This window comes from Cucurbita pepo, chromosome 5 (assembly GCF_057944985.1).
Source record: "Cucurbita pepo subsp. pepo isolate OVF chromosome 5, ASM5794498v1, whole genome shotgun sequence".
Classification (NCBI taxonomy): Eukaryota; Viridiplantae; Streptophyta; class Magnoliopsida; order Cucurbitales; family Cucurbitaceae; genus Cucurbita; species Cucurbita pepo.
The window spans coordinates 4,134,327-4,157,675 of record NC_141802.1 but is presented as its reverse complement, the minus strand read 5'-3'; the positions used below and the strand labels follow the sequence as shown (position 1 = coordinate 4,157,675).

Below are 23,349 nucleotides of genomic sequence, written 5' to 3'. Positions count from 1 at the left end.
TGTTCGCTTATATTCTCATGTAACACTAATTTCAATTTCTCAAATCTTGCTTTCAAAGCTCTCTATCGAAATCTCTCTGTCTCCATTTTCTAAAACTTTCTTCTTAAACCGAGGTCAGAGGCTAGAGCATATATCGTTTGGCCGTAGGCAACGTAAGAATAAATAGGCTTAACTCGCTTGTTACTGGGAAGTGAGTGCCGCACAATCATAAGTCCGCTGTTATTAAAGTGCGATTGTGACAAACTAATCTATGGTGTTTCTAGTATTTTCAATTTTTGGTCTCGACTTAAGAGAGGTCAGCTACATCTCGACCTTGTTTATGCTCCAATCAACCCCAAACAAATCCTTAACCTTGGTTTGTCTACTTAATGAACATAATAGAATCTCGATATTTACTTTGCAAAATGGCGTGTGAAGTTCCTTGAGTTTTTATTTTTGGCTTATGCAAGGTAACCTCGTCACTAACTTCAGGTAACAAATATTGGAGCAGTGTTGATTTGATTTGTGATGTGTAATAGCTCAAGTCCATCGCTAATAGACATTGTCCGCTTTGACCGTTACGTATCACTGTCAACATCATGATTTTAAGGTTTTCACTCTTATAAGAAATGCTTCATTCTTCTCTCAAATTTACGCGAGATCTCACAATTCATCTTCCTTGGGGGCTAGCGTCCTCACTGGCACACCGCCCCCCGTGTCTGGCTGTGATACCATTTGTAACAGTCCAAGCTCACTACTACCAGGTATTGTCCATTTTTACTCGGTATTGTTGCCAGTCTCATAATTTACGCCGGGAGATGTTTCCACACTTTTGTAAAAAATATTTTGTTTCAGACAGGTTAAAGGTTATGATCCAAATGTTTTAAACTCAATGTTTGGCCCGATCTAATTGAATTCGGGCCTCCAGTCCACTGATATTAATACCAAAGCCCTAGCTTCCAATCTTCATCTTCTTCGACCCTAAATCCTCAAACTGAAAAACCTAGCAGCGGTACCCACCCCTTGCGCCGGTAATCTTCTCCACCACTTCCGTCGTTCCCCTTCACATGGTGTTTACTGTGCCTTTTTTCACATCTGATTCTCCGAGTTCTGAGACTTTCTTTTTTTGTTTGTTTTCAGGAAGTTAGCGATAATGGCGTATGCAGCGATGAAGCCTACGAAGGCTGGTTTGGAGGACGCACAAGAGCAGATCCACAAGATTAGGATCACTCTTTCGTCGAAGAACGTGATGAACCTTGAGAAGGGTAACTCCTTACCTCTGTGTAGAAGCAAGTTGCTTCAGTTGTTGTCTAGTGTTCAAGTGGAATTTTTCTTTTTTCCAATATTGCGTTCGAACTCAAATATTGTTTACGCTTTTCGTAACATGTGTTCTGAAATATATAGATTCTTTTAGACTTGCGCTGTTACTTTTTTATGTAGTTGTTCATCGTTCATTCTTTTCACTGCTTATGTTCGTCTTGATTTATAATTTGTTATTTATCGCATTGTTATTGTATTGTGGCGTTCGGTATTTATCTGCGAAATCAACTTCGGATCACTGCTCTTGGAGAGTTCCATGTTGCGAAAATGGGGTCTTTTCTTTGACTTCACTCGTTTAGGGGTTTTTGGGTCCTAATTTCTGTCTCTACAGATAATGGAAATTTAATATCTTGATGCCTTTAGATTTGTAAATGTTATCTCAATCCTGATTGTTCATTTCCTGTTTCAATGAACAGTCTGTGCTGATTTGGTTCGGGGTGCCAAGGACAAGAGATTGAGGGTCAAGGGACCTGTGAGGATGCCAACGAAAGTCCTGCACATCACCACCAGGAAATCTCCATGCGGTGAAGGTACTTTTGAATCAATGCTTTACTTAAGAGTAATAATGAATTGAGAATGATATTCTGTCTGCTTTTTGATAGAATTTAACATTAATCAATTCATTAAGACAAGTATATCTGTATGGTTATTAAGTTTTTGTCTTTAATTTGGAACCCTCTGTCACTTCGCTACCCTGGCTGTGAAGCCAACAGCTCTAGTTTTCCCCCATACCTCTCTTTCCGTCTTCCATTTGTCTTTTTCTCGGATTGGCGATCGTTATGTGTTAATTGAATATTCACCCATCATTATACTTGGGGTTCCACACCATGTAATTTAGTGTGGTAATCCTGTTCAGCCTTTAGACCTGTTATTGTTTTTCGTTCTTGTACTTTGGATCGGAGTTATTTTTATTCTGCTGTTTGAATTTGTCTTCATGAATTTGACCCTGCAGTTCTAGAAAAGAAGCCAGAAAATTTATGAACATGAAATGTATAAGTTCTTTGGCATTGTGCTTTGACGAGTTTCACAAAATGTTGAGTTTATTTATTCGGTCTTCATCTGCTGCTTCAAAATTACTTAGTTCAGTATTGTTCTATAACCATTCAGTTGCTGTTGGTATTGTTGGCATGCTTTCTATGACTGCTGCCTGTTTTGTTGATGATGTCTGAGGCTCTGTGATCTTTCAGATCCAACCTGAAAACTGTTTGCCAATCATTTATTTGTTTTTGAAGGGACCAACACATGGGACAGATTTGAACTTCGTGTTCACAAGCGGGTCATCGACCTCTTTAGCTCTGCCGATGTTGTTAAGCAGATTACATCTATCACCATTGAACCAGGTGTTGAGGTTGAAGTAACAATTGCTGATTGATGTGTTCCATAATTCTGAAGTTCTTTAATCCACTCTTAGTTATTTAGGTTTCAATCTACTCTGTTGTTTCAATCTCAAATTGTTAAGGTTAATGCGTTATCCATTTTTGCCATAATTTTGAAGCTTTACTTATTTTGAGAGGAAGATTTTGTCTTCTGTCATTTCGTTGATATCTTTGGATTTGTTAATTTAGATGGAAAGTTAAAATATTAATTAGTTCCTTGAGCTGCATTCGGCTTATATGCTTTATATTTCATTTAAATATTTTGATAGCTAATTTGTAAGCACATGTTCTTAATTCAAACGAAGGGCTCTGTGGTTAGATTGGCATAGGAATCTTAAATCTTGGTTGAGAATTTCCCAATCCCAAGTATCTTGTTGCTCTCTAAGAAAGTTTGTGTTCACTGATTCAATTCTAGTTTAGCTTTCATATGAATGATTGTCTCCAGTGATACAAATATTGCAATCAACCGTTGGGACGAAGACGAGGCCTCAGAGGTTGAATAAATACAACTTTTTGTTCACTCTTGGCTTGTTTTGGTTGACATTTCCATGAAATTTTCAGGTACCTCCTTTCCTGAAAAAATGATCAAACAATAGAACAGGAATAGAATTGTGGGAAGATAGGGATTGGAATGGCAAGAAAACTGGGATTGGAAAGGATTCCCGGGGGGTGGAGGTAGAGAAGGTGTGTTGAATGCCTCAGCTGTATACTTAAATATAGAATGAGGGAACATCTGGACATGACTGGCAAGCCTAGGTCTTCGTTCTTCTCTTCCTCATATTCCTTTCCTCTTCAGGTCATATTGTTCTTTTTTAGTGCTAAAGGTGTTTTCTTTGTAAGCTTTAAGGTAAGTTCAACCCTTTTTGTTTTGTGTTTGTTAATTAGTTTCAAGGAATAGAATGTTATGTTTGACATTGAAAACTAGAAACAAACTAATTGACGTTTGTATAGGTTGAAATAATCGATCATAGGTCGGAGCCCACCTGCGACAAGTTTGACATGCCTTAGCTTACCCATAGTTGGTGTACTAATATTATTTTGGGACACGATCATATTATTTTTGGACATGATCATCTATCACATCTCTTATTCATCATTAGTTATTATAGCGAGTTGGTCTAGTAATTAGGGGGCAGCTGTTCGGTTGCCTAGCTGGTTTTATTTAACGTTTTCTAAGATTAGAAGGAACTGCCTCAGGCTGTTAGCCGGTTCAACCAATGCGCGAACTCGTGCTATGATAGATCAAGAGTCTCTACTGTTGGTGCCAATGAGGGTCTTGGTTTTGATTGTATAGCCGCCCAACCTCCCTCCTACATATTTTTTTGTTTTAGTTTATTATTTAAGTTTTTTTCTTGATGTGAAATATTACAAATTTTTTTCTTCATAAAAATGAATCTATAATTCTTATAGAACAAAAACCCTACTAATTATTTCAAATGTTACTCTTTAAAAAAATATCACGCTCCCTTAACAAAAAGTTTTGAATCTACCACAATGGTTTTTATCGTTTTTTTTAAAATCATTACCCACTTAGCTAAACTCACGGAACTTACTTCCATATAATAAAATTCTCGAATGTCTTGTTATTTCATCAATCATATCAATAAATTTATTTTGCATTTGACTCGAATAAAAATTAAGTGATATTTTATGTCTACGATATTTTTGGAAGAATATTTAGATATAGCATCCGGAGTTGTATGATATATTGATTAAAAGATTATTTAAAAATAATGATAATAAATAGTTATTAATATTATATATAATATATTAAAAAGAATTAAGGATAAAGTAGACCAACGGTGAAGGAAGAAGGCGAAGTTCCCACGCGGGTTTCCGTCACATAGCGGGAAGCACGTTTTAAACTGAAAAGCATTCACAAAAATCTTCTTTAACTGAACTAATTCATCTGCCTCCACGTGTCTCAATCTCAAGCCTTCTCCTTCCCGCGGAAATTCCTCTCTCTCTCTCTCACACTCAATCACTCTCCCAACCTCGATGCCACAATTCTTCCATCTCCATCAAACCGTCACCGGAAAAAACCGCTTCCCTCCGGTCCCATGTCCGAACCACCTCCCTCCGTCTTCGATCATGATCCCTCCCCCTCCGCCGCCAAGCTCCGTAAGATCCCTCCCATCCCTATTCGCCGCGATACCAAACCCAATGCCGGAGACTCTGATCCCGATCAAGAACATGACCACGCCGAGGATCATCCTCCTCAACCTGGCGATTCCTCCATCATAATGGCCTCCTCCCTCGGGTTGAACCACATTCGGACGCGGTCTGCTCCTCTTCCGCTTCGGACCTGTGCCGTTGGCACGCCCTCCAATTTGGGCGATGATTCCAGGAATAATGTCGCCGACGGGAGTGAGTCGGAGCCAAAAAATTCCTCCACTGAACAGGGTATGTGTAATGTAGAACGTATTATAATGTATGTGTATTTTGTTTTGTTTATCTTTGTGCTCTGTTTTGGTGCCTGGTTTCGCAAGCGTGAGCGTTGTTGTTGTTTGATCGATGGATGGCTCTCTGTTGTGTAAATTCTTTCATGTTTCGTTAGGGACAAACATTCCGTGGAGTCAACCGAACTCTTTAAGATATCCGTCGGCTCTGAATCATGATATCGAGGTAATGATCTATTTTCGGTTTTCTGTTTGGTTTGATTTGTATCTGTATCTGAGTTTGCGATTCATAAAATTTGTAAGATTAATGGAGTAGATTAGGACTATGATGGGTGTTATTGCGTAGGGTCATCATGCAGCATATACAAAGGAAATTCAGTCTCCACGATTCCGTGCAATACTGCGTGTTACTAGTGGAAGAAAGAAGAGAACCCCTGATATCAAAAGCTTCTCTCACGAGCTCAATTCCAAAGGAGTTCGCCCTTTTCCAGTTTGGAAGCCTCGGGCATTTGGACATTTGGAAGTATGCCCTTCCTTCTTGTTCGCCTTTGTGCTAATGTCTATGCTCTCTCTCTCTTTTCAGCTACGTTGAACGAACCTACCTTATTCTTGCTTTACAATTCAGGAGATCATGGTGGCTATCAGAGCAAAATTTGACAGGTTAAAGGATGATGTTAACTACGAACTGGGCATTTTTGCTGGAGATCTCGTAGATATACTTGAAAAGGCAGATGGATCTATGCCTGAACTTAAGGAGGGTTTGGAGGATTTGTTGGTGGTTGCTCGGAAATGTGCGACAATGTCACCTACTGAATTCTGGACAAAAGGTGAAGGCATTGTCCAGAATCTAGATGACCGGCGCCAGGAGCTGTCATTAGGAATTCTTAAGCAAGCCCACACCCGCCTTCTTTTCATCCTGACACGGTGTACGCGGCTTATTCAGTTCAGAAAGGAGAGTGGTTATGAAGATGAGCACATTTTGGGTCTTCATCAGCTTAGTGATCTAGGAATTTATCCAGAGAAAATCAGGCAGCTCGAACAACTTGAGTTTGGTGATCCATTGACTGGGAAAGAAGATATTGCGAAGCAGCTGAAGTTAGTTGGGAAGGATCAAGCCCATCGCATTGTGAAGCAAGATTCAGAACAAACTTTTAGTAATAGTGCTGGAAATGTTAGTCTGGACTCTGCCGTAAGTTTTGATTCATCTACAAGCATGTATAGGATGGCATCCTGGAAAAAGCTACCATCAGCAGCTGAGAAGAACCGGAAAGACCCTGTCGATACAACACATGCCAAGGATAAAATTGAGGTGTTGCATGTACATGAAGCTAAAACTGGGAGCAATGAGAAATTAGATATCCCATCTAGTCATATTGAGCATTCAGAAGCACCCCCTAAAGAACAAAAAGTATCTTGGGGAATATGGGGTTATCATCAAAATGCCAATTTTGAGAGTTTGATGATCTGTCGGATTTGTGAGGTTGAAATTCCGACTATTCATGTTGAGGTGCATTCTCGAATTTGTACAATTGCCGATAGGTGTGATTTGAAAGGTTTAACTGTGAATGAGCGCCTTGAGCGGGTTGCTAGAGCTCTTGAAAAGATACTGGAGTCTTGGACGCCTAAAAGTACACCAAGAAGTAGCGATACTTCCTGTGCAAATTTTGATACTGTTAAGGTTTCTACATCAAATATGCAAGAAGAGATTTTTGAGTTGTCATCTAAAGGAATCAGTTTGTCATGTCGAAACTCTGAAGAGCTGCTTGATTCCCTCCCTGTTACTGGAAACTCTTCCTTTGTGGAAAGTCAGGATATTTTTCAGGATCAATCATATAATCGACCATTTATTTTCACACCAGAACACAGTACAAAATCAATGTCAGCTGGAACTCTAACACCAAGATCACCTCTTTTAACACCCAGGTCCAGTCAGATTGAATTGCTGTTGCATGGGCGAAGAGCAATATCTGAACTTGAAAATTATCAGCAGGTACTGTTTTCCCTATATCATACTAATGTCCTATTTGTCCTTCGATTCTGTTGACCTTTCAAGGTAGTATTGTGAAGGACTTCTATCACTTTTTTAGCTGGATGCACAGACCTCCGTAAATCTATTGTATAATCCTAACTTCTCTTCAATGCTTGTGCTACAAATTACCTTCAGTGCATTCTCTTATTAGTTTGGTATACGTAATGAATGACATTCTTGTCATTTACCATTCCATCTCACCGATGTGGTGCGTAAAATATGCATAACTACTTTTAGTCTCTTAATTTGTAAAAGAGTTTTCTGAGAACTCATTCATGCTAAATGTCTCAAATGCCATGTTTGTGGAATAACAGATATACAAATTGTTGGATATTGTTCGTTCCATTGCAAACGTTAACAACTCTGGCTATGGTGCATTGGAGTGTATGCTCGATCGATTAGAAGACCTTAAATATGCAATCCAGGATAGGAAGGTCGATGCCCTTGTTGTGGAGACTTTTGGAAGGCGCATAGAGAAGCTCTTGCAGTGAGTTGATTAGTTTCAAAACTCCATTGCCGTATATCACATTATTTTATTGGAAAAAAAAAAAAAAAAAATCTGTCAGTGGCTACCGTTTTTATGTTATTCATGCATTACTATGACCTAGTCTGCATTTTTTTTCCCTCTCAAGTGATTGATATTACTCGCATCTATTTCCCTGGTTACATCCTGATATTCCTGTATTTAAAGGGAAAAATATGTACAACTTTGTGGGCAAATAGAAGATGATAAAGTAGACTCTTCAATTGGCATAGTTGATGAAGAGAGTTCAGTGGAAGATGATACTGTTCGTAGTCTGCGTGCAAGTCCGGTTAACCCATGTTCAAAAGATCGAACATCTATTGAAGATTTTGAAATAATCAAACCAATTAGTAGAGGAGCCTATGGCCGAGTTTTCCTTGCCAGAAAACGAGCAACTGGAGACTTATTTGCAATAAAGGTCAGTGTTCTAACTTCTAATGACTGTTACGTGGATGCCAAATGAAGAAAGGAATTTATACAACATCCTCCAGAAGCTCTGTAACAAATATCACACCAGCATAACTAACGTGACAAAATACATGCTGAGATTAGTTCTATACTGGTTTTCATACTCTGCCAGACTGGGCTGATTCTGGACAAAGTTTGAGTTGTCTAAGTTGTTTAGCTGAGCTAATAAAAATTGTTTTTCATAGTCATGTTAAAAAATTGCTTTTCTGATGTCTTTTAATTTAAAACTGTTCACAGTTATTTTAAATTCTCGTGGTTTCACTTGCATTTTGAATGTAACAAGTTAAAAATGCAATATGTTCACATCAGTTTATGTCTTAAAAAATAGATGAGAACTGTAAACTTAAAAAATTGTCTACAGTATCTACTTTTTGCTTCCTAACTATAATTGTTTCTAGTTATCATCTTGTTGAATGAATGAGTCTAAAAGCTGTTATTTTTTTAAAAGTAGGTTTCAGACTAGACATTAATGAAATCTATGATGTCCCCCTTTCCAGCTTTTAAAATATTTATAGTGATGATTGATCATATGTCTAATCTGATAGCATGTTTGTTTTCTTTCTTCTCTTTGTACATGTTGAAATAGATAATGAACCAAGTAAATGTGCAGTCAAAGTTAATGATGAATGATTTGTATTATCAAAGTTTAAATAATATCAAATTCATCTTACGCTGTCTGAGTGTTATTTTGATACTTCAGGTTTTAAAGAAGGCTGATATGATTCGCAAGAATGCAGTTGAAAGTATTTTGGCTGAACGCAATATCCTTATCTCAGTTCGCAACCCTTTTGTGGTTAGTTGGTTCAATAATTTATTTCCTTCTAAGGAAGCATTGTATGTGAATGTTAATTTCTCATTTTTGTAAATGTGATTATGAACAGGTCCGCTTTTTCTACTCTTTCACATGTAGGGAAAATCTGTATCTGGTCATGGAATACTTAAATGGTGGTGATATTTACTCCTTACTGAGAAACCTAGGGTGCTTAGATGAAGATATGGCTCGGGTTTATATCGCTGAAATTGTAAGAGAATGCTATTACTTTTTCTTTCCCTTTCCTTTTCCTATACTAAAAATCTATCATGTCGTGCTTCAGAGAAATTAGTTTTTTTCCTTAATAAATTTATTACTGTATTATTATGATCATCATCATCACTGGCAAACCAACTAATTCATGTCTTGATACTTTTCAGGTTCTTGCTTTGGAGTATTTGCACTCCTTAAATGTGATTCACAGAGACTTAAAGCCAGATAACTTATTGATTGGTCAAGATGGTCACATTAAGGTGTGCAGGCTTCGGTTTTAATTTCTCTCGCTATATTTTGTAATTTTAGGCATTCCCGTAAATTTTATTTCAACGGAAATATTCATCGTGAAACGAAGTGGTTAAGTACATTCATTATATCCCTGCTGTTAGTTTTTACGGCAAGAGTGCCACAAGCTATGAAGCAATTAAATTCTTGTGTTATGAAGTTGAATCTTAGGCAAAGTAATTCTGTTTATGTCATGGACTTAAAATTTTCTTCTCCAAAATTTTAAATGCGAGGTTGTTCATATTTTAGGAGGTATTCCTTGTCATTGGAAAAAATATCTTTCTCACGTATTCTATTGAGAAGTTATTTGAGGATTGTAGCCGTAAGTTTAAAGGAAAGGTTGGATACGTTTCTATGATGTCATACGAATGTTCTAAAAAAAATTTCCCTTGACTGATCCTTGTGGCACTTTCTTAGTAGCTTTTTATGGCAGATTGTTAGGATTCTAATAACATTTCCTGAAACCTTGAAGGAAGCGTCTAACTTGGAGAAGATTGAGGTGGGTGATTTATTCTGAATTATTTTTGTAGGTCTGCAGCCTTCAATAGTGAATGTACATTAAGCAGGGGTAAATTAGTAGGAATATTTGGTTAGTGAGTTGGGGAAAAAGTGTTTTTATCTTTAATGAGCTGTTTATGCTTGTGAGGGACCAGAACTATTGGGTGGGTTGTGCATGTAGATAGTGAGATCATCTCAGATGTCCATGGTGATTCATTAATGGTCAGTTATCAATTATATTCTATCTTGTTTTCTTCCTTTCATCCGTTTATTCTTATCAGTTTCCTTTAGAGCCCATCTTACCTTTCATTTGGATAAGGAAAAACTTTCCCACAGCTCTCTTATTATAGCCATTTGGAAGAAGAGGTTTCAATGTCATTTTCCTTGGGTCTTTGGTCCGTAGGATATCAGTAGATACCTTGCTTAGAAGAGGATTTCTACTAGATCTGTCCTTTCACCACTTTGTTAAAATAAAATTGGCATGGGGAATTGAAACCATCTGTTTTTCAATTGCAATCTTGCTTGTTTCTGCAGCAAAAATTCTCAATATATTTATTCTTCAATTAAGCTGCCAGGAATCAATCTATTAAGAACAAGGTCCAAGTTTTTTTTTATATGAATGTGGGGCTAAAGCCATATGTTGAGAATTGTCATGAAGATTTGGTTCATGAATCTCTTGGATTCATAAATACTTTTGGTACATTTCCCACTTCGATTCATGAATCTATTGGATTCATTTGGTTCATTTCCCATATTTACATTCTCTCGTATTGGTACATGAATCATCTTGATTCATGTAGGAGCATTAGTGTTGCTTTGTCATTTTGCTATTTGCCTAGAGGCAATTGGGAGAAACTTTGTTGAGAGACTTTGTCTGAAGATGCAAAATATCACACCCAAATATCACACCCGGGTAGAAAAAATTTAAAGATTAAACAGAATGTCTAATTCATTTCTTCTTTAAAACACTTCCGTTCTTTCCTTTTCTTGTTTGTTTGATCTCTGGGATTCTATTATTGGTTTGTTTTGCAGTATATGGATCATTAACGGTATGTAACTTTTTGGTATAGTTACTATTAGTTTTGTAGATTATCGAGGAATGAGAAAAATCAGGACGGAAAAAAAAATATATTAGGACTGTACAGTTAGTTCAGTAAGGACATCACTGCTATAAAAATTATCTTCAAGCAAAAGTGGAAGTGGAATATATGTGATAACTTTTTGTTCGGCAGTCAAGGAAGAAACTGTTTGATTCTTCGTAGGTTTTTATTTGACACATTGAGTGAATTCTCCTGTCAAGGATACTCTCATTTTTATCACGTTCTTTTATCAGTTCATTGTCTCTTATCGTTTAAAACTTGCAATAGTTTGTGCTCGTCACTTCTTAGAAACCTCGTCTTTTTTGTTACAGTTGACAGATTTTGGGCTCTCCAAGATTGGTCTTATCAATAGTACAGATGATTTCTCAGGTCCATCAATCAATGGAACTGTTCCACTTGGAGACAATGGACCTATATCTCAATCTCTGTCAAAAAGAGAACACCGACAAAAGCATTCAGTTGTTGGTACTCCAGATTATTTGGCCCCTGAGATACTTCTGGGCATGGGACATGGTCTGTAACCAATAGGCGTAGTATCCTTCTAACAAGAACTATTGTGAATTATTCTGAATAAATCCTTATTATGTTTTTATTGTTTTTCAACTTGTTTTCTGCAGGTGTAACTGCGGATTGGTGGTCTGTTGGAGTAATTCTTTTTGAGATGCTTGTAGGACTACCGCCGTTCAATGCAGAAAGTCCACAGGTTGAACCTGCAACTGGTATTCTTAACTTTCTAATGGAACATGCAGTATACAAGGCTAATTATCATTTTGAATGCGTAATTCTTTTCCAAGTTTTATTTAATCAGGAATAAACGCATACAACCTAAACAATGGATATTTGTACTAATAAAGCAGCTAAACGAATCTAACTAACCCCCTAATTCCAATGGTTAGATCTCAACAACCTGGACCAGCTTGGTTAAAAAATTGTTACATGGGATTGTTTTGATTTTCCTAAAAGACAGCACTCATTTTATACATTTTTGGAGACAATAAACATTATATTTCAAGGATAAAATCATATTGTATTAAAGAAGTCATACATATGTGATGTTTCAATCTGCATAGATGGCTGATGTAGGTAATTTTCCCACCTCTTATCTTGATCTCCCTCTTGGCTATAATCCCAAGCGGGCCTCATTTTGGAACTCCTTGACTAAGGTCTAAAAGCATCTTGTATCCTAGAAAAGGGTTTTCTTCTTCAGATAAGGTAGATTGACTCTTATAAATCAGTTTTAAGTGGAGAAGCTTTTGGAGATTTATTTGTGGGAGGAAGGTGCTGAGGAGGATGGAGGTCCCCATTTGATTAGTTGGGAGGTGACATCGAGACCAGTTGACTTGGAGGGTTAGGCATAGGCAATCTTGGACTTCTTACTGTGGCTATTCTAGCTAAATGGTTGTGCAAGTATGGTCCATAACCTTTCAAATGGACCACGGTTGGGGGGATTGAAAGGCACGTTTAGAAGCCCTTGAAAAATCGTCTTTTAGGTGGTCCCTTTTTCTCTAATTTCATAGAATGTTTTGTTGGGAATGATTCAAAGACTTGCTTTTGGGAGGATATATGGTTGTTGATACTCCCATGAGTACCACCTTCTCTTTAAGGTCTGCAACCATGTCTTTGGTTATTTCATTATCAGGTAATTCCAATTCATTTAACTTTGCTACGCCACCCTTTGTTGGATAGGTTTGGCCTTGATGTGTTTGCATTCCTTTCTCTTTCGGTAAAGGTTTTCTTGTTAGAAATAATAGCATGTGATCAGGACTTCAAAATTCTGTACTGGCTTTGTAGCTTTTGTTGGTTGGTTTTACTCGATAACTGCACAACATTTTGATTGACAAAAGAGTTATTATTCCATTGCAGCTAATTTTTGATAATATCATTAATAGAGACATACCATGGCCCAAGGTACCGGACGAGATGAGTTATGAAGCCCAGGATTTGATTGACAAGTAAGATTCCTTGAAATCTTTTAGGATATAACATCTTATCATAATTTACTTTCAGTTTTGCTGCATCTAATGATTGTTTGATTTATTTCTTCTATTTAGAAAAAAAAAAAAAAAAAAAAAAAAAAAAAAACTAGAAACGAAACTTTCATTAGTGATTGAAAAGCTAACGGAGAGTACAAGAATTCAATGCTTACGAAGTGTAAATTAAGAAAGATAAAATACTATAAAGAAAGAGGAATGGATCCTATAAAAAAAGCCTCCCAATTATCACAAATATCATTAAGAAAATAGCCGTAAAAATCCAAGATGAGAAATACTAATGAGAAGATTTAAACTGCAAAAGAGAAGCTGAATATTCGACTTTGAATCCTCAATGAAAACCTTGTTCTCATATTAAATTGATGCAAAAAAGCACCCCATCAATGATCTAAATATAGAATGTGAAATAACATATGAATATGATATTTTGGTTTAACATGCAGAAAGGACAAGTAGAATGAGATAATGACATCGTAGTACTCTTTGACAATTCTTAATATTGCGACATTGGACCATGATAAAATATATTTTTTTAAAAAAACAAAACTAATTAGTGTAATAATTGTAAACCCCTTTTGTACTGAAATAATGATTAAAAATGTAATTTAACATTACAAATAGCAGCTAAGTTGTATCGTATTAACTGGTTCGTTCCTTCTCAAAGTTAAAGTAGGATTAATTGGCAGTGAATCAGGCACAATCTTATCTGATCCTCTTTATATATATATATATTATATGTATGTACGTACATATATTTAATTTCAGTGTTATATTGTCTGTACTATGAACTAATGAGATGGATGCAACTCAATTGAATAATTTCAGATTTGGCATAGGATAATTTAGCGAGTTTTTGGAGCATGTTTTTTTTTATAGAAGGTCGTTCACATTTGACAGTTAGTAATAATAGTGTCAATCATTTTCAAGTTTTTTTAACCATATTTTTTGTCTGAGGTTCTTTACTATACGTGTCAAACCTGAATTTTGGATGAATTGTAGTTGACAGAAGAATTTGACGAGTAACGGACTATAAACTTTCATTTGAATCAAGTATCTTTAACACAATCTGTTTACTATTTTCTGTAATTGATGAAAGAAATTTAATTTATGTCTATTTCAAGAATGATAATAGCGTAGAGATTAGGTTAACTATAAACGCTAATACACTATATTTCAGATTGCTGACTGAAAATTCAGTTCAAAGACTGGGAGCTACAGGAGCCAGAGAGGTAATTATTTAATTCCTGTAAAACAGTATTTTTGCTACATAATTATGATTTATGAAATGAATTGATAGAGAAGAACTGTTATCGTCTGTCAGGTGAAGCAACATCCTTTCTTCAAGGATATTAATTGGGAAACTCTTGCAAGGCAGAAGGTATTCATCATCGTACATGGAAGCATTTGTTGACATAATTTTTTATTATATATTTATGAATCTGAAAAGGAGTTTTTTTTTTTTTTTTAATACAGGCCATGTTTATACCATCAGCAGAGCCACATGATACAAGTTATTTCATGAGTCGGTATATATGGAATCCAGAAGACGAGGACTTTAATGGTGCTAGTGACTTTGATGATCATGATTTGACAGATACCAGCAGTAGTTCATTTAGCAACCTACAAGATGAAGATGTAAGCTTGCATTATAATAGTTCGCCTTGAATATATGCTTTTAATAAACTAAATCATTTCTGTTACCCTTTATCTGCTATTCATTAACTAAAGAAATCCCTATTTGGTTGACGGCAACCAAGGATCTGTATTAAATTTGCATGGACGCACGGATGTCAAATTTGATTAATGATACTTATATTGAAACAAAAGAAGCACATATTAGATAGTGGTATTATTTTTTTAGAAGGGAAACAAATTTCATTGGTATAACATTATTCATGGCGGCATGAATTTTCTCCCCCTCTTCACCGGTTCTCTTGGGTTCAATGTAAACATAGCTGAGAACTACCCTATCTATAACAGATGAAACAAAAGTATATGTTCATTGTAGAAACTTTTCATCATATAGAATCTAGTTCAGTATAATTCAACCGTCTATTGTATGATGTGACTGGAGGTTTCAGTCTGATTGAGTAACTTTGATTTCTTGGATGTTATTGAAACAGGGAGACGAATGTGGTAGTTTAGCTGACTTCTGTACACCAGCCCTTTCTGTGAAGTACTCGTTCAGCAATTTCTCTTTCAAGGTAAGGCATGCCAGGCCTGTAAATTCTCTTATTGTCATAGAAGATATTTTCAAGGTGTTGATGTCTTATGATTATTTAGAACGAAGGCTTCAATTCTTTTATGGTTCTTTGTTGATTGGGTTCCCAAAGAAATAGATTTATGGTTCTTTGATGATTGGTTTCCCAAAGAAACAGATTTATGGTTCTTTGATGATTGGGTTCCCAAAGAAACAGAGCTTAGCTGCTTTTATATATAAATTAATGTTTCAAATATTTGACTACAAGTTGATAATGTCGATAAATTTGGAGCTTTAATTTTATACTTTTACCACTTTTATGTTCTTGTTTTTTCTTTTATTTTTATTTTTAATCTTAATCTTTTCATATTTATTTAGTTTCGTAAGTTAATTATCTTTTGAAGCAGCAAAATTGGTACTTTTTTTTTTAACATTATAGAAGCAAAGGTACTACTTGAACAAAGACCAATACATATTATATATTTTATTTTCTGTTACTGTATTTGTATGAATAATGTCATTTTGGTGCTGGCTTGAAAGAAAGATCAAAATATGATGCAGCAACTTCATTGTTTTGCTTTCGCAGAATTTATCACAGTTGGCTTCCATCAATTATGATTTGGTGGTGAAGAGCAGCCAAAACTCACCAGATATAACCAGACCATCCTTTCCTTGATGAAGCTATTTACGTACACCATATTTGGCTGCTCCATCTTCATCATCTTTTGCTTCCCAACAACTGGTAAGATACAAAGCTTACTCGTTTTGTTTTATTGCATAGGCAGCTCTAGTTAGGCTTTTTAACTCTTATATTATTACTATCAGGAGCCCACATATTTATGTAGCCATTTCTTAAGATGTACATAGTATTTCATTTTCAGAACTGTGTAAATAGATTTTCTAGTTTAAACTGAGGATATGTATTTTCAATCTGAAGTAATAAATTTAACTCAGTACCTGGAAATTTCTGTGCTCAGTTTTCTGAATCCTGAAGTCTTTAAAGATCATACATTTTCCAGTGTGCTGTTTGAAGGATTTTTTTTATTCAATGGGGCTGTTGGTAATCACTGTATGAGCCAATATCACCGTAGATTTTGCTGCCCCATGTTGGAATCATCTTTAAGAGCCTCCATCCACGTATGTTGGCTTGTTAATGGCTCATCTTTTTCAGTGCAATAATTAGCTTCTGTTAATGGAGATATGGCGGCTGAGGAATCAGTGCAGCTTCCTTGGCTGCAACTTTCTGTTTCTTGCTTCTGCAGAGGCTTGGTTGTGACCGGATCTATCCCCATCTTGATGAGCTTCTTGTTCCAGTTGTTCTTGATTTCGTTATTTGTTCTTCCGGTAAGGTCGCTGCAGTCTTTGACCATCTGAAATCAACAAAAATGAATGTGTTCGGGTCAAAGCAGAAAAGGAAGAAGAGAGACAATGCCTCTACTTCGTCTTAAACTAAAGTTTTTTTCGAATTTGTTCTTTAAGTTCTAAAAGGTTAGGATGTAAAATTTCGTCTACCAATAAACCTTCAATTGTCTCTACTTCGTCTTATATTAAAGTTTATATGAAAGTTTGTCCAAATTCTAAAATGTTAGAGCGTAAAATTTGGTGGTGAGCCTTCTAGCCTTCTAGCTATAGTACCTGTTGCCAAGGCGAGCATTGCTCTTCAGCTTCATCAAAGAGGCCGTGCTTCAAGTCGGGACAGAGGTAGTTGGTCCGTTGGAGGCGACAGCTCTTACCGCAGCGACGGAGGAGGTTGGTGAGCTTAGGGAGAGCCTGGCCATAGGTGATGATGAAGGTGACAAGCTTGTTGTCTTTCAGCATGACACCAAGTTTGTCACAACAACGCTGGCTGCCTTCCCATCACGCAAGCTCCCTAAGCTAAAGTGTTGAAGCTCCACCTTCACCCACCTTTTTTAATTAAAAAAATGATGAATATATATATATATTTATATATATATATAGAAAGAAATTAGAGAAAATAATTACAAGGAAGGGAGACGAAATGTTCACAACAAGCCTGCCATATTCATTGAAAGACACTACGATTCGTTCCATTTCCCCTTTCTCCCCCTGCTGAGCCTAATTTATTTTTCCTAAAATACCCTTTTATTTTAGGTTAATATGTTACGAGTTTCTTTATGTTAATATGTTTCAATAGTTTGTAGCTAAAAAAGAAAGCATATGTTGTGGTTGCTAGGATTCGAGCCCAGGTCTCCACGGCCACAACGTGGAATTCTCACCACTAAACTACAACCACTTGGATATTTAGCCATCATTCATCGCTTTCTCATAATTAAGGATAAACCATGCCGCTATTCAAGCACAAAAAAAAGTTCTCTACACACACTTACCACACGCCTCGCAGAACTACAGTCATGGGATGCGTGTCGTGGGTTAGTAAACAGGTCAGGTAGGATTTTGAGCAGGGATCAAACTCCAGTAGCTAAAATACAAAAATCAAAAGTAGCAAGTCCATCACATGTACGATTAATTTAACTAGAATGCATGCCACACCCATTGCAACAAAAAAAGTATTACTTCATAATTCTCCGTGACTACTGAATCTTATGTAAATAAACTTTGCACATTTAGATAACAATAGAACAATGGTCGACCTTAGTTCAAATGGTAGAGCGGAGGACTGTAGTTGAAAATCTCAAATAGTCATCCTTAGGCTGCCGGATTATCCGGCGGGTCGGACTCTCCAATGAAATTTTTTGTAAATTGTTGTTAATTTTTTTAAAAAATACGTTTTTATTTACGATTAATTTGATGGGTTTGGATTATAATTTTGTGGTAGGGAAGAGGGACGTGTCAAATGGAGATCCACCGATTAGGCCGGTTTAAGGCACCTTTAAACCGTGCCCTCCACACGTTCATCATCCATTACCCCATTTTCCTTCACTCACATCACCACCCTTCCTCTGCTCCTCCAATGGCCTCGCTTCCTGCCACTTCCGCCTTACCAACAACCCGTCCTCCTCACGTTAACTTCACCCTCGGCGGAATGCCGCGGCGGCGCATGGTGGTGGTCAGAGCCGAAGGCGGCGAAGCCATAAACCCAGCAATCAGGAAGAGCGAGGACAAAGTAGTGGACTCCGTGGTTGTCGCCGACCTTGCCAAGCCCCTCACACCCTATTGCAGGTACCCATTATTTTTAAAGGACTATGGAGAAAAACGTTGAAAGTTAAGGGACTAAATTGCAAATTATGAACAGAGTAGGGACTAAGCTGAAATAAACAAGTTTTGTTGCAGATGTTGGAGGTCAGCCACATTTCCTCTGTGTGATGGAAGCCATGTTAAGCACAACAAGGCCACCGGAGATAATGTCGGCCCTTTGCTCTTAAAGAAGCAATAGAGACGCACTCTTTCATGTTTTTTCTTCCAACTTCTTCTCTGTTCTTGAGTTTCAATTGGATTACTGTCAAATCATTCTACTTTTATTTGCATTCCCATCCCTCATCTTTCAAATTTTGCAAACAAGTCCCTCCGCCCCCATAAAGATTCAATCTTTTTTGCTGTCGTTTTTAGTCATTCTATTCTCAAGATTGCTCTCATTCGCAAATTCTACCACCAATAAACGTTCCATCAAAATTCTAGATTTCATTTGAATTCCACTAAATCTTAAGAAAATTTTAGTAACGTCCTATAGATTCAGAATTTTTAAGTAAATCTTAGTAAACTAAATTGGGTTGAATCGAACCGATCTGAATTTACTGCAATTTTAATATTTACATTTTTACTTGTGTATATATATATATATATATTTAATTTCATAATTATTATTATTTTTATTTATTCTTCAAAACTCTTTAAAATGATTTTTTTTTTTTAATATTTGGAAGGTAATTTTTTCAAATATTATTAAAATTGAATAAAAAAATTTAATTAAATATCTGACAATAATAAATAAATGTCTTATACTTTTATTAAAAAAAATTAAATAAATGATGTGAACAAGTTCAATGTAAACTTTAATTAATTGAGTTATATAATTACTTTTTTTTTTCCTTTTCTTACCTCAGGTTATATTATTCCTTAATCATTATTATGTTTAAAATAATAAAAACAAAAAATAATAATAATAATTATTATTATTTACATACACTAAAATAAATAAATAAATAAAAATTACAAAATTACACTTTTGACATTCCTTTTCAGACACACAGTGTGACAATGAAGTAAAGTGGAAGGAAAATTAATTTTTTCAATAATATTTTTTTAAGAAAATACCGATTCTGTCGGTGACGAGTTTCCCAATTTTGACCATAAATAATATATATATATATATATATATATATATATATAATTATTTTTATTGGGACCAATTTAATTAGAAATTAAAATTGAAAATCCATAAGCAAAAGCCAGAAAACCAGTTTGATGGAACAGAACCACCGCTCTTCCTTACAGCTATCTCCCCGGACACCACCTCACCCACTAACTTCATTTAATATTCTACACGACGTCCGTCCACCTGGCCCCACTTCCTTAATAATAATATTTTCTTTTTTCTTTTTTTCTTTTCTCGTAATTTTGCTGACATCCACGTGGCACTCTGACGTCATCCCCATTCAACGTTTTTTCCTAAGTCTTACCTGTTTCTTTTTATTTTCGATACGTATTTTCCTAATTTATTTTATTATTTTATTAAAATAAATAATAATATAATTGAAAACTCCTTTATAAATGTAACTACCTTTTACTTTCTTCTTCATTTTTTACCTTAAATGGTTAAAGCAAAATCATTTTTTTACCTTAAGTGGTTCTAAACAAAATCACGGTAGATTTTCTTTTTTTACCGATATTCCCCCACGCCGCTTCCAAAAATTAACGGAGAAGTCCACGGAATCCTCACGTTGTTACGTCAACGTTCTCGTTGTGGGAACGAAAAATGGAAACCGTCAGTTGTCGGTCGCAAATAACTTATTACGCTGTCGGTTGCTCCCTCAGCCGGTAACACTACTCGACACGTGTCCTCTCTCTTCCCTTCATAAAATTTCAGCCCCTCATTTACGCCTCCTTCACACAACTCCTCACCCTCTCTTCCCTCTGTCTAAACCTAAATCTCCCCTGCCGGTGACGGTCCACGGCAGCGCTCACAGTCGCGATTCTTCTTCCGGAGGCCGCCATTGAAAGTCTGGTTTATTTTATTCTAATGCTTCCTCTTTCCGGCAACTCCTCGCCGGAGCACCATCCGAGGAAATTGAAATCCTACGAGTTGTTCGGCAGAAAGAACTCGTTCAACTCGTTGTTACAGCAATTTCATCATCAGCAATCTCGTCTATGGCTTCTCCTCACAATCCTCTGCCTCCAGATCCTCCTCCTCTTCATTATTCGCTTCCTTTCTCTTCCTCTTCCTCTTCCTCTCCCGACGGCAATCTCCTATGCCGCCAACCGCCTTCATCGCTTCCCCTACGCTGCCGTCTCTCCCGCCTCTACCGACGGCGATCACTGCAAAAATGGCCGGATCTTCGTCTACGACCTGCCGACGGCATTTAACCAAGACATTGTCAAAAACTGCGACAGTCTGAACCCGTGGAGTTCAAGTTGCAGCGCGATGGTGAACGGCGGGTTCGGGCAGAGAGCTGATTCTCTCGCCGGAGTGATACCGGAGAATCTCTTGGCGTCGTGGTATTGGACGGACCAATTCGTAACGGAAATCATTTTCCATAATCGGATAATGAAGCATAAATGCCGTGTCAAGGAGCCGGAATCTGCTACGGCGTTTTATGTACCGTTTTACGCTGGACTCGCAGTGGGGAAATTCCTATGGACGGCTTCGAGTGCGGAGGATCGGGATCATCACTGCCGTATGATTCTAAAGTGGCTTTCCGATCAGGAGTACTATAAGAAATCTAACGGCTGGGATCATTTCATTACAATGGGCCGCATCACATGGGATTTCCGCCGCAGCAGTGATGAGGATTGGGGGTCGAGGTGTATTTATTTACCGGGAATGAGAAATATTACTCGCCTTCTGATAGAGCGAAATCCGTGGGACTATTTTGACGTCGGTGTACCTTACCCCACAGGATTTCACCCCAGTAGCCAGGACGACATGTCGGCCTGGCAGGACTTCGTCCGCACGCGCAGTCGTACGCACCTCTTCTGCTTCGCTGGCGCCAAACGCGCCGCCTTCCGTAATGACTTTAGGGGGATCCTGTTGGATCAGTGCCGGAATTCCACGGCGGAGAAATGCCGCGTTGTTGACTGTGCCGGTAGCCGCTGCTCCAATGGCACGTCGGCGATTCTCGAATCGTTTCTCAATTCTGATTTCTGCTTGCAGCCAAGAGGCGACAGCTTCACGCGGCGGTCGATCTTCGACTGTATGGTGGCCGGAGCGATTCCAGTGTTCTTCTGGCGGCGGACAGCGTATTACCAGTACGAGTGGTTCTTACCAGGCAAACCGGAGAGTTACTCGGTTTTCATAGACCGGAACGCCGTGAAGAACGGGACCGCCTCCATTGAAGCGGTTCTGGAGAAATTTAGCAGAGAGGAAGTGAGAGAGATGAGAGAGAGAGTAATCGAGTCGATACCGAAGTTCATTTACGGCACCGGCGCTGTCAGAGATGCCTTCGACGTCGCCGTCGATGGGGTTTTGAGGAGGTTTAAAGAGCAAGAAGAATGGGGGTACAAGTGGAAATAAGGAAGAGTTGAAGGGTACAAATGCAAATAACGAAGAATAAGGGGGAAATTGAGAAGTTTATTTATTTATTTATTTATTTTTATGATATTTAATATATATATATATATATTAGGCATACTATTATGATTCTTTAGGTGTGATCCTTATATTAAAAGGAATAAATCTTGGAGGGCATAAAAGTTCAAAAAGTTGGGGCAGGGGTAAAATTGCAATCATATTTGGCTTTATTTTGTAGTAATTAAAAAATAAAGGACTATTTTGATATAAATATTTTTTAACTATTATCATTGTTGGCGACTCTATCTCGACTATTATTGTTGACAACTAACTCGAGCGAAAACTCTTAGGACTATCACTCGAGTGGAAACTCTTAGGACTATCTTCGACAATCATTTTCGATCACAACTATTGCTAATGACAATCTCGACACAATAGCCACCAGTGGGTCACTCGAACATGGCCAATGACAATCTCGACTCTCGACAACGACCACATAATTCATGACTAAATTATCATCATTTTTTTAAAAATTAATTATTTTATGGAATACAATTTTTTATATAAAATATATAATTTAAATATTCAAAATTAAATTAAATAGAGGTTTTTTTTTTTTTTTTTTTTGCCCGAAAACAAGAATTCTCTACTTGTTCGTGACAGATCCTACCAATTAAATAGACATTATTACTATAGACAAGAAGTTCATCTTCTATCGACACACGGTATTAATGACGAAAGACGTAAGAATTATTTAACTCTACCATCAAATTATTTGGAACCTAATTATTGAAAAGCTAGCCAATTAGATATAGGAAAATAAATGTAGGAGATACAATGTATACCCATAAAATAAAAACTTATACATTTATTGGCATGGTCCTAAAAATAATTAGTATTTTATAAAATAACCTAAACGTATAAAATGTAATATAATATGACGGGAATCTAGAAAAATGTAATGAGATTCTGCACCTGCATATCCCGACATGCATTATCACATTATTTACTTCTAGCTCGAAGACTATCCTCACTCACATGCATCTTAGAAAAATTTTTAAGATGTCACCCAAGCAAAGTACGTTTAACTTTAGAGTTATTATGATTGAGTCATCGAAAAAAGAGCTGTACCTTGTTGGTATGAGTAGTGACTTTAAGTTCTTTTATGTCTTTCTTAGTCATTCTATTCTCATGATTGCTTTCATTTGGATCATGATTCAGACATGGTCCCAATAAGGGTTCTTTGTCCATGATTTAGATCATAATTTGGAATATAAGAGAGAATACTCTATGTACAGACCAACACGAATCCTTTGTTTAGGATTTAGATTGAGATATGTAATCTAAATTCAGTGCCTGATGACTCCAACAAGGTCACATTAACACGAGTCCTTTCATCAACATGTTTTGTCTTCACTCACATAAGTTCTAGAAAAATATAAATCACCCAATCTTAGCCAAACTTCAATTCCTTTTATGTCTTTTTCAAACATCTGATCTTCAATACC

At 36.8% G+C, this 23,349-nt stretch overlaps 3 protein-coding genes, 1 non-coding gene and 1 pseudogene across 13 annotated transcripts; 4 read left to right on the top strand and 1 right to left on the bottom strand.

The window, feature by feature from the left end:
• Positions 1 to 867: 867 nt before the first annotated feature.
• Positions 868 to 2,887, top strand: LOC111794540 (small ribosomal subunit protein uS10y). The gene is made up of 4 exons (XM_023676572.2): positions 868 to 1,010; positions 1,120 to 1,244; positions 1,716 to 1,829; positions 2,532 to 2,887. Exons 2-4 carry the CDS (start codon positions 1,133 to 1,135, stop codon positions 2,669 to 2,671), a joined length of 366 nt encoding a protein of 121 aa, XP_023532340.2. The 5' UTR covers positions 868 to 1,010; positions 1,120 to 1,132; the 3' UTR covers positions 2,672 to 2,887.
• A 1,698-nt stretch (positions 2,888 to 4,585) lies between these two features.
• Positions 4,586 to 16,759, top strand: LOC111796179 (putative serine/threonine protein kinase IRE). 10 transcript variants are annotated; one of them, XR_015421078.1, is made up of 19 exons: positions 4,590 to 5,078; positions 5,233 to 5,300; positions 5,421 to 5,597; positions 5,700 to 7,064; positions 7,418 to 7,590; positions 7,795 to 8,044; positions 8,795 to 8,887; positions 8,976 to 9,116; positions 9,286 to 9,378; positions 11,316 to 11,517; positions 11,622 to 11,707; positions 12,868 to 12,956; positions 14,173 to 14,224; positions 14,317 to 14,373; positions 14,469 to 14,630; positions 15,119 to 15,199; positions 15,782 to 15,937; positions 16,215 to 16,332; positions 16,420 to 16,759. XR_015421078.1 is itself a non-coding variant. In XM_087123871.1 (17 exons), the coding sequence occupies exons 1-17, from the start codon at positions 4,736 to 4,738 to the stop codon at positions 15,869 to 15,871; spliced, it is 3,522 nt and encodes a 1,173-aa protein (XP_086979997.1). In that variant the 5' UTR covers positions 4,590 to 4,735; the 3' UTR covers positions 15,872 to 16,759. The 10 variants fall into 10 exon arrangements, 1 of the variants encoding a protein (XP_086979997.1); XR_015421079.1 differs by lacking the exon at positions 16,215 to 16,332 and having other exon boundaries at positions 4,589 to 5,078; XR_015421076.1 differs by having other exon boundaries at positions 16,215 to 16,759.
• A 618-nt stretch (positions 16,760 to 17,377) lies between these two features.
• On the bottom strand, positions 17,378 to 17,449 carry TRNAH-GUG (transfer RNA histidin (anticodon GUG)). The gene has a single exon. It is a non-coding gene; the product is annotated as a tRNA-His (tRNA).
• A 618-nt stretch (positions 17,450 to 18,067) lies between these two features.
• NEET (2 iron, 2 sulfur cluster binding protein) lies at positions 18,068 to 18,641 on the top strand. Its single transcript, XM_023678404.2, has 2 exons — positions 18,068 to 18,336; positions 18,448 to 18,641. The coding sequence occupies exons 1-2, from the start codon at positions 18,128 to 18,130 to the stop codon at positions 18,548 to 18,550; spliced, it is 312 nt and encodes a 103-aa protein (XP_023534172.1). The 5' UTR covers positions 18,068 to 18,127; the 3' UTR covers positions 18,551 to 18,641.
• Positions 18,642 to 20,248: 1,607 nt separating this feature from the next.
• Positions 20,249 to 21,977, top strand: LOC111794732 (xyloglucan galactosyltransferase XLT2 pseudogene; annotated as a pseudogene).
• The last annotated feature ends 1,372 nt before the right edge of the window (positions 21,978 to 23,349 follow it).

Bases quoted from the DNA above. Each gene is read 5' to 3' on its own strand.
- LOC111794540 (XM_023676572.2), top strand. From the start codon at position 1,133: ATGGCGTATGCAGCGATGAAGCCTACGAAGGCTGGTTTGGAGGACGCA. The intron at 1,245-1,715 runs GTAACTCCTTAC...TTCAATGAACAG, and splicing joins CGTGATGAACCTTGAGAAGG to TCTGTGCTGATTTGGTTCGG. The intron at 1,830-2,531 runs GTACTTTTGAAT...TTGTTTTTGAAG, and splicing joins GAAATCTCCATGCGGTGAAG to GGACCAACACATGGGACAGA.
- LOC111796179 (XM_087123871.1), top strand. From the start codon at position 4,736: ATGTCCGAACCACCTCCCTCCGTCTTCGATCATGATCCCTCCCCCTCC. The intron at 14,225-14,316 runs GTAATTATTTAA...ATCGTCTGTCAG, and splicing joins GAGCTACAGGAGCCAGAGAG to GTGAAGCAACATCCTTTCTT. The intron at 14,374-14,468 runs GTATTCATCATC...TTTTTAATACAG, and splicing joins AAACTCTTGCAAGGCAGAAG to GCCATGTTTATACCATCAGC.
- NEET (XM_023678404.2), top strand. From the start codon at position 18,128: ATGGCCTCGCTTCCTGCCACTTCCGCCTTACCAACAACCCGTCCTCCT. The intron at 18,337-18,447 runs GTACCCATTATT...GTTTTGTTGCAG, and splicing joins CCCCTCACACCCTATTGCAG to ATGTTGGAGGTCAGCCACAT.